Source organism: Prionailurus bengalensis, chromosome D1, assembly GCF_016509475.1.
Source record: "Prionailurus bengalensis isolate Pbe53 chromosome D1, Fcat_Pben_1.1_paternal_pri, whole genome shotgun sequence".
NCBI lineage: Eukaryota > Metazoa > Chordata > Mammalia > Carnivora > Felidae > Prionailurus > Prionailurus bengalensis.
In genome coordinates this window covers 115,687,485-115,697,093 of record NC_057346.1, presented here as the reverse complement: position 1 = coordinate 115,697,093, position 9,609 = coordinate 115,687,485, and the positions used below count along the sequence as shown (strand labels likewise).

At 63.5% G+C, this 9,609-nt stretch overlaps 1 protein-coding gene and 1 long non-coding RNA gene across 3 annotated transcripts; one reads left to right on the top strand and one right to left on the bottom strand.

The window, feature by feature from the left end:
• Window positions 1–772: 772 nt before the first annotated feature.
• Window positions 773–3,580, top strand: RASSF7 (Ras association domain family member 7). 2 transcript variants are annotated; one of them, XM_043582144.1, is made up of 6 exons: window positions 773–899; window positions 1,546–1,676; window positions 1,859–2,571; window positions 2,710–2,838; window positions 2,916–2,997; window positions 3,079–3,580. In XM_043582144.1, the coding sequence occupies exons 2-6, from the start codon at window positions 1,553–1,555 to the stop codon at window positions 3,108–3,110; spliced, it is 1,080 nt and encodes a 359-aa protein (XP_043438079.1). In that variant the 5' UTR covers window positions 773–899; window positions 1,546–1,552; the 3' UTR covers window positions 3,111–3,580. The 2 variants fall into 2 exon arrangements, with proteins under 2 accessions (XP_043438079.1, XP_043438078.1); XM_043582143.1 differs by having other exon boundaries at window positions 2,916–3,580.
• Window positions 3,581–5,299: 1,719 nt separating this feature from the next.
• On the bottom strand, window positions 5,300–6,897 carry LOC122484172. Its single transcript, XR_006297550.1, has 2 exons — window positions 6,800–6,897; window positions 5,300–6,333 (listed from the first exon to the last, which is right to left on the bottom strand). It is a non-coding gene; the product is annotated as an uncharacterized LOC122484172 (long non-coding RNA).
• Between the last annotated feature and the right edge of the window lie 2,712 nt (window positions 6,898–9,609).

Genomic DNA, 9,609 nt, shown 5'->3' with positions numbered 1-9,609 from the left:
GCGGAACATACAGGCTGGCAGGAGGACCCCCGTGGCAGAAAACAGGGCTCTGAATGCCTGGTCCACAGACAGCATTGAGGCTGTGAGGCACCCTGGCTGCCGAGCTGGCTTGGGTCCTACCAGGCTGGAGTGTGCCCGCGGGCGTCCACAACTCGAGAGGGCACCGAGCTCCACTGGGGGCAGGCAGGGGTGGGGGAAAAGAGCCCAGGGTCTATGTCTTGTTTTGTCCCCAGCAACCTGAAGGCGGCCTTCTCCCCTCACCAGGATTGCCAACCTGGCTGCAGTGGCCCGCCAGCTCCACCTCCCTCCCGCGGGGGCTCACGGTTCCCCGACCCCTGTGCGCCCCGACGACGCGCCCTTAGGGAGCAAGGTCGGTGGGGCCCTGGCCTTGGGGACCCCGCTGCCCCTCTCGGCGCAGAAGCTGCAGGGTCCCAGGCCGGCGCTCCCTCTCTAGGCAAAAGACTCATCAGACTGGGAGGTTTCTGAGGAGGTCGGCCCGGGAGCGGAGCCAGACACCTGTCCCACGCGCCGCCCGGGGGCCAGGGACGCGCTTCCGCGTAGTTCGCGGTCCTCAGGCGTGCGTGGACCAGGCTCGGCCCGCCCCTCCGCGCTGCCGAGCTCCGCCCACACCTGGGCGCCGCTGAGGGCGGGGCGGGCGGGGAGCCAATGGGAGGGGCGGGGCTCAGAGAGGTAGCCAATGGGCGTGGGCGCGGGGCGGACGAGGCGATGGTGGGAACCAATGGGGGCGCTCGGGGCGGGGCGCTCGGGCTGCGGGCCAATGGAGCTGCGGGCCGGGGCTCGCCCGCCGCGCTGGAGGCGGCAGGTTGCGGCGGCGACGGCGCCGGCCGCCGGGAAGCAGCCAGTTCGAGCCTAGGTCCGGGAGGCCGGCGAGCGCCCAGGTGAGAAGCGCAGGGCCCCGGATCCTCCCGAGTGCGGGGCACGGCCCCGGGCGGCAACTCCGACGGAGGGGCGCGGGCTGGGCGGCCGTGGGGGGCCCCGCAGCACCTGCAACGGCCCCGGCCGCAGAGACGGCAAGCGCGGCGGCTGTGGGGAGCGGGAAGGGGGCTGCCCGCGCCGGCAGGGACCGCCCAGGCGCGGTTCCGTGCCTCCGGAGGGCCGAGGTCTGCGTCTCGGGCGAGGGGGCGTTCCCATGGCAGAGGGAAGCCGTGTTTTCGTGAGGGCGCCCTTGGGTGCCTGAGGACGGCGTCCCGTGGGAGGGGCAGTGCCCTTCGAGCCAGGTGACTGGGGAGGCAGGAAGTCCTGGATCTGGTTAATGATTCGCCTCGTTCCGGGATTGGGGTGAGGCGAGAGGAGGCTGGGCAGTGGAGGAGCCTCAAAGTGCCCCTTGAGGGCGGACTGGTTCCCCCTGCGGGGGGTGGGGGGGGGGTCTCCACTACTCCCACCCCAAGAATGTGTGGCCTACGGGTGGGGCTGGGCACAGGAGAGCGGGGCTGACGTCAGGGGGACAGTAACCCTGAGCCAGTTCTGGGGGAAGAGAGGAGAGCCAGGCTGGGCCTGACTCTGTGGCCCTCACCCTCCGTGCAGGACAGGGATGCTCTCAGGGCTAGCAGCCATGGAGCTGAAGGTGTGGGTGGATGGCATACAGCGCGTGGTCTGTGGGGTCTCAGAGCAGACCACCTGTCAGGAAGTGGTCATCGCGCTAGCCCAAGCAATAGGTGAGTCCTTTCCGGCACGGATGGCCCAGCAGGTGCACCCGAGACTGGGCCTGCTCCTATGGCCCCTTTCCCCCAAGGAGGGTGGGGCTGGTTGCTGATCCCTGTTGCTCTCCCTCAACTTCTCAAGCCAGGTGGATGGAGGGTGGGGGGGATCTAGGCTGACCCCTCTCCTCCTACCCCAGGCCAGACGGGCCGCTTTGTGCTCGTGCAGCGTCTCAGGGAGAAGGAACGGCAGCTGCTGCCCCAGGAGTGTCCAGTGGGTGCCCAGGCCACCTGTGGACAGTTTGCCAGTGATGTCCAGTTTGTCCTGAGGCGGACAGGGCCCAGCCTCGCAGGAAGGCCCTCCTCAGACAGCTGCCCACCTCCTGAACGCTGCCCAGTCCGGGCCAGCCTCCCCCCGAAGCCACGGCCAGCCCTGGGCCACGAGCCCCGCAAAGCACTGACCTTCAGCCTTGGGTGCCCTGGGCTGGCCCCCATCCCTGCGCTGCCCGAGCCTGTGGCCCCCGTAGCACCAATGCCAGGCTCCTGTGCAGACCTGCAGGGCCTGGAGCGAAGGGTGCGGAGGAACGCACTGGAGCTGGGTCAGGAGGCCTTCTGGGAGCAGGAGCTCAGGCGGGAGCAGGTGCGGGAGCGTGAGGGGCAGGCACGCCTGCAAGCCCTGAGCGCCGCCACTGCCGAGCACGCCGCCCGGCTGCAGGCCCTGGATGCCCAGGCCCGTGCCCTGGAGGCTGAACTCCATCTGGCCTCAGAGGCTCCCGGGCCCCCCTCACCCACGGCATCTGCCACCGAACGCCTGCGCCAGGACCTGGCCGTCCAGGAGCGGCAGAGCGCGGAGGTGCAGGGCAGCCTGGCCCTGGTCAGCAGGGCTCTGGAGGCTGCCGAGCGTGCTCTGCAGGTAAGCCCCCCTGGGCCCCGAGCGCCTGCTGACATCCCCAGCATGGGCAGCTTGGGGGGCGGGTGTCAGGGTGTGACCAGGGGGAGCACGAGGCCGTGGAGCCCTGCGGCCGTCTCCTGAGGGTGCCCTGTGCCCCAGGCCCAGGCCCAGGAACTAGAGGAGCTGAACCGGGAGCTCCGCCAGTGTAACCTGCAGCAGTTCATCCAGCAGACGGGGGCTGCGCCGCCACCACCCCCGCAGCCAGATGGGGGCCCCCCTGGCACACAGGTCAGTGCCGTCCTGGAGGGAGGCTGGGTGGCAGGGGAGGCCTGGCCCAGTCCTAAGCTGATCTGCTCTCCCCATAGGATCTTCTGCCTCTGGCCAGAGAAGAGCCTTTCACCAGAACCTCCCACGGTCCTGCTCTAGTGTCCAGCCTGAGCCCAGAGAGTATGTCTGTCCCCCCCATTCTGGGTGGGTCAGGGTTCTCCTGTGGCCTCCTCAGTCCCTCAGCCTGTGTCCTCCCCACAGTTGTCCCCATGAGGCAGAACTCCTGGAGGTAGCAGCTCTTGCCCCAGAATGGACATCCACTGCCAGCCCAGCCCTGGGCTCCCATGACATGAGCTTGGGCAGCCAAGGCGGGGCCCGACTTGGACAACGGCAGCATCAGGGGTCCCAGAGGGTTTATTGCCCATGGAGTGGGAAGGCCTGGTGCCCTGGGCCTGAGACAGAATGCCTCAGAGCCCAGGGGGTTCTGCTCTGGGGGGCAGCGGGAGGCTGAGGGTGCTTGCCCTAGTCCTTGCCAAGTCTGCCGGCCCCTTGGAGAAGCAGGGGGCACGACCGGCTCAGAATTCGCTAGGCCCCAAAGGCCACGGCTCCTTGTAGGGGATGGGAGATGATATGTGGACACTGCTCAACTCTGGGTGTGTGCTTGCATGTGGGAAGTGTCCTTCATCACACGTGTGCACACACACGCAGGTATGCTGCCTCCCCTACCCTGACCCTAAAGCCTCAATAAACTGCCCCAAATGGCTCGAGTGTGTCCCAAGGTTGCACCGGACAGCGTCTGTGGGGCCTGAAACCGAGACTGGCTGGGGTCACTGGGCAGTATCCCCAAGCTACCCGGGGCTGGCCGCAACTGGGGCTCTTGAGCAGGGCGTCTCCCAGGGGCCAGCGGTCAGCTGGGCCTAAAGCCTGGGGGCATTTGTGGGGCCTCACCTTTCAGGCTGCTCTGCCCGCCCACCCCCAGGGGCTCTCCTTGGCAGCGCAAGCCTGGGGTTGAAAGTCGGACAGTACGACTGTACTGTTTGCAGCAGCCTCAGCCCCGGCCCGGGTTCCCGTGTGGACCTCTTGTCTGCCTGGTTCCCCTCTTCTGGCCTAACCCTCAGCAGGAGCAGGAACTGCCACCCCATCTGGGGTGGCTCCTGGACATGGGGACTTAAGGACATGCCAGACCTGCCTGTCAGGTTTACTGAGAGCTTGTGGGGGCAGCTCCCCAGACTCCTGGTCGGCCAGGACCAAGGAAGCAGCAGCCCTGCCCAGAGGAGCTTTGTAGGCCCCATGAGGGTGTGGCTGCCCAGCCTTCCCAAGGGCCCCCCTGCTTCCCAGCTGGATGCGAAGCCTCAGCTGTGTGCCTGCGGCCTCCAAATTAGGGCAGAGTGACGTCCAGGCCACAGTCCCGGTCCTGGTCCTGCAGTCACACCTCTGAGCACAGTGGCTGAGACTGGAGCTCTTTGTGGTGGTCAGAACCCAGGTGCTCAGTGCAGCCACAGGCATGGGGAACAGGAGAGGGGGGCATCCTAGATGATGGGGGTCTTTGTGCTGAGTTTGGGGGTTGGCAACTGTGGGACAGAGCCTTCTGGAGTGGCCCCTGAGCTGGGCCTGGTGTTCCCCACTTCCTTTGGGGCCGACCACGGGGGACATGAAGTCCTGAGTACCAGGAGCAAGGAAGCCACCAAGAGGCAATGCCACCTTGAGAGCACAGCTTGGGGTGGGGTGGGGGGGGCAACTAGGACTGGGCACTTCCTGCCCAAGGTGGAACAGGATAGGGAGTGAATGGCCAGGCCAGGCAGCAGCAGGGGGCTCCTCACTCTAAAGCCCCCAGCCCTAACCCAGCTCCCACCTGAGCTCACTGCCCACCTCACAGCAGCCCATTCCAGACAGGGCTAAGCGAACAGGCACGTGGGATATAGTCTGGAATGCAAATGCTGACCGTGCTGTGTCCTGGGTGAGAGGGCTGGGGCCACGGGCAATCAGCACCAGGCTCCAGGGGTCTGCTCTCCCCGCCCGCAGCCCTACCTGTGTGCAGAAGGGCTAGGTGTGCCCCAGGGGGCCTGTCCTGAGCCCCAACACAGGGTCATCTCCCAAGCTGAGTGCACTGGCCAGCAGAGGGCAAAGCCAGGTGCCATCTGGAGACGAGGCCACGCCCTCCCAGGGTTATCTGCTCTCCCACCAACCAAAGGACGTAGGCCTGGTGCTCACAGAGCTCACCCCACCCCACCCCTCCGCCAGGCTCCTGCATCTGTTTTCAGGGAACACCTGTTCAGAAGCCGTTTCCAGGGACCTGTCCCTGGTCTGCTGCTGGTTGAGGAAGCTGATGAGCCCTCTTTTGAACCTTGGAGGGGTCCTCAGGTAGCACCTGTGCTCTAGGGTGGGGAAAGGGACAGAACCTTCTTCCTCTAGGTGTTCCAGGAGGACAAAATCCCACGTCCCCAAGAAGTTGCCAGAAGTGCTTCAAATCACTAAGCAAACCTTGGAGTTGCTGAAGTTTACTTTTGAGCTTTAAACTGTACTTTGAAAACAATGATGTGAGTTCTGTTGAGGTAAGAAGAGGCCCAGCTCCCACACACACAAACACACACATCAGTCCATGGCAGGGCAGGTCCAGGCCAGGCCAGCTCCCCAGGCAAGCCTGGTGTGAGTACACAGGCAGCCGTCATCACGAGTCTCTGGAGGGCCAGGCTGTGTTGGGGGCTGGCACTGGAGCCCCTCCTGACCTCAGGGTTCTTGCTCCCCCCCCCCCAATGCAAAAGTGGCCTTTTGGGTTGGCTGAGAACACCAGGGCTCACTGAAGGGTCACCCACAGCAAGTCATTGCCCTGTGGCAGCCAATCAGCTCCACTGGTTCTCAACCCCAAGGCTATGCACGCCTCCCTGTCACCTGCAGAACGTGGCCCTACTAGACCTGCTGGGTGTGACACTCGGTACACTACAGTGACCTTTAGGACAGGGTCCCTCCAAAAGTGAGCCCAACTCCATGCCAGTCCTCAACTAATCCCGCCTCTCCCTCAAGCTGTTCTGGCAATCACAGACCCAGTTCCAGCTGTCAACCCCCACTGTCTGCACTGTCTGGGAGAGGACACCAGGCCTGCGGGAAGTGTCCTGGCACCTGCATGCCAGCAGACTGCTCTGGGCATGCCCCACAACCAGCAGGTTTTCACAGCGGACTGAGAACCCACGGCAGAGAAAGCAGGCCTGGAAGATGGGCTGGGGGCTCTGCCAGGTACCCCAACCTCCGGGAGGGGCATATTGCTGGTCACCACAAGCAGGTCCTCCGCATCCCAACTCTTTTAGCGGCCTTGTTTAAGAGGCAGAAATGCACAGAAAAGCCAAATCTGGCACCATCTTCCTTAAGAAAGTTCCCAGAGGTGGCCCTCAAGAGGCCAGTAGTAGGGGCTCCAGTACTGAGTGCCAAAGGTCTGACCACAACACCCGTTGCCTGCCCAAGGCTGCCCTCAGCTTGGCAACGTTCAGAAGACCGTCCCGGTAACTCTGCACATCCTGGCACCTGAAACACACAAGGAAAAGAAAGTTCCCTCCTAGGGCGCATCTGGCCCACCTGAGCCCCCTCATACGGAGGGCAGGGAAGTCCAAAGATGTTTCCCCTTTCCCCCCCACCCCCCTGCTGAGCGCAGATACGCAGACCTGGTCCACAGGGGCGCCCTGGCCTCTGCTCGCCTTGGTGCTCACCCTCCCACCTGGTGTGGCTGTCCCCTGCCCGATGGATCAGGGTCACAGAGGGGCCGGGGCGGTCGCGCTGCCCAGGGACAGATCAGCCGCTGTCACACGCACAGTGGGTCCGGAGCAGCGCAGTGTGCGGTGGGCAGTGGCTGCCCTGCGCCTGGAGGGACCGCCGGGTGGACTGAGGGGGCCGTCCCCCACCCCCGACCCCCCTTCTCCTCCAACTTGTGCGTCCTCGTCCCACCGCACCAGCCCGGCCCGAGCCCGCCAGTCTGGGACCCCTCGCGCGTCACCTGCAACCCCGACGCAGGACCGTCGCCAGCTCTCTGCCCGAATTCGGCGGCCGCCGCTGGGCCCCGACTCCCCCTCCCGCACCGCGCGGGGCGCCCGGCCCGCGCCCCGCGCCGGCCCGTATGCAAATATGAGGGTCTCGCAGCCAATGGCCCGCCGGGCAGGTCCCGCCCTACTGCGCCGCAGCCAGTGGGCGCGAGGTGTGGGCGGGACGCCACGCCCACCGCCGCGCGGCCCCTCGCGGGCGCGGCCGGCGCGTTCCTTTCCGCACGTCGGCCTCGGGGCGGGGCCGCCACCTGCCGGGCGGGGCCTGCGGGCGCCGAGCTGCAGCCGTGCGGGGCGGCTCCCCCGCCGGCCGGGGCGGGTGGTACGGCCCGAGGCGCTCCCCCGCCCTCGCGGTGGGCCGCCTGCTCCCGGGAACGCGCGGGGCCCCGGCGCACGTAGCCCGGCCGCGCCCTCGGGACGCACGTGCGGCCCGCGCTGCCCAAGGCCACTGCGGAGCGCTCTGGCTGGCGGGTGGGGGGCTCCGGGTCCCTCCGGCGGGACCCGTCGCCTTGGAAGGCTCGGAGTCTGAGTCCGGAGGGGACACAGAGCGGTGCGCAGGGCCATCGGTGGCCGTGCCCGTCCTGTTTGGGCTTTGAGAAAGTATAAATCATGAGAATGGACTGTTTAAAATCTGAAGTTACTGACTCCTGGGTGGTGTCCCAAGGTGGCCCTGGTCCCCTTCCCTTCATACTCAGCTCCATGCCTCCATGGCCAGGGGATCCCTGCGGCGGAATCACGGGCCATCTGGATCCCTGATGGGGTAGAGAGATGCTTGCTCCCTTTTTGTTCCTGACACAGCAGTCCTCCAAAGTAAGCCAGAGGGGGCCACTTTCCCTCACCTCACTCCAATCAGTCCATGTCTCCCGCACCTGCCTCACACCCAGGCCCTCCCTCCCTGGAGGACTCTACTCACCTGGCTCCAGGCAGCTTCAGAGGAACTCTTTTCTCTTCGGTGCCATTCTGGTCCTTCACCCAGGGGCTGTGCCCCCTCAGCCTGAGCCATCGTGGTCCCCTAGTGGCTCTCCTGTGGCCCTCCTGCCCTCTAACTCACCACCTGTTCTTAGTTCCTTTTTCCACATCCCACATGTGCCTGGGCTGGAGCCCATCACCTGTCACAAAACCTGGACGTCCGAACTGCACACTTCCCATCATCAGATCACTTCATTTCTTCCTTCAAAACCACTGCCAGGGGTGCCTGGGTGGCTCAGTTGGTTGAGCATCTGGCTCAGGTCATGATCTTACGATTTGTGGGATCGAGCCCCACATTGGGCTCTGTGCTGACAGCGCAGAGCCTGCTTGGGATTCTCCCTCTCTCTCTGCCCCTACTCCACTCGTTCTCTCTCTCAAAATAAATAAATAAATAAATAAATAAATAAGCCTTAAAAAAAAATTGCCTGATTGGCTAAGTGCTGAGGTGCCAGGAAGGCATCTGCCCTGCCTGGGACATCAGGAGCCTGAAGCCTGGGGATAGAAATTCAAGTACATGCTGTGGGTGTGGGTGGGGAAAGAATACAGAGGAGCAAGGAGCTGGCTCAGCTCTATCGGGGGTCAGAAGTGGAAGGGTAGCAAAGTCTGGATCATGTAGTCTTGAAGGAACCCCTAGGAATCTGCAGGATCATTGAGGAGGCCCACACCTTCAGGACAGGGCAGAGGTTTGAAGGAAAGAAGTCTGGGACTCAGGGACAAGGAAAAGCCAGAAGTCAGGGTGACTCTGAGTTCCTGTCTTGCCTTTATTGGTACGACCCCTAGCTGTGCCCTCCAGTCCTACTGCTTCCAAATGCAACTCTTATCACCCTGTGTAGTGGTTGAATAGTGTCCCCACAAGAAGATGTCTGTATCCTAATGCCTAGACACTGTGAATGTTACCTTACTGAGAAAAAGGGTCTGTGCAGCTGTAATTGAGCTAAAGCTCTTGCGATAAAAATCATTCTGGGGCGCCTGGGTGGCTCAGTCTGTTAAACGTCCGACTTCGGCTCAGGTCATGATCTCACAGTTTGTGAGTTCGAGCCCTGTGTCGGGCTCTGTGCTGACAGCTCAGAGCCTGGAGCCTGCTTCCGATTCTGTGTCTCACTCTCTCTCTGCGCGCCCCCCCCCCCCTTGCTCATGCTCTGTCTTAAAAAAAATTTTTTTTTTAATTAAAAAAATGACGATGATGATTGTTTAATAAATTCCTTAAAAAAAAATCCTGGTTTACCTGGGTGGGCCCTAAATCCAATGCCAAATGGACTTATGAGATAGATGAGAGGAGAGATACAGATACACAGGAAGGAAAGCCATGTAAAGACAGAGGCAGAGTTGGGGTGATGTAGCCCGGCCACGCCCTCGGGACGCACGTGCAGGCCTGTACTGCCCAAGGCCACTGCGGAGCACTCTGGCTGGTGGGTGGGGGCTCTGGGTCCCTCTGGCGGGACCCGTCGCCTTGGAAGGCTCGGAGTCTGAGTCCAGAAGGGACACAGAGCGGTGCGCAGGGCCATCGGTGGCCGTGCCCGTCCTGTTTGGGCTTTGGCTACAAGCCAAGCCCGGAGCACCAAAACCCGGAAAAGGCAGAAAGGATTCCCCCTACAGATTTCCAAGGGAGTGCAGCTGCCTCAGAATTTGGACTCGTGATTTCCAGGACTGTGAGAAAATAAACTGCTGGTTAAGCTACCCAGTCTGTGGTCACTGCTTAGGGTAGGACCAGGACACTAACACACCCACCTTCCCAAGTCTCCTCTGGTGCTGTGTTTGTGTGTAGGCCTGATGGCAGGGGAGAGGGCTGGCCTGGGCT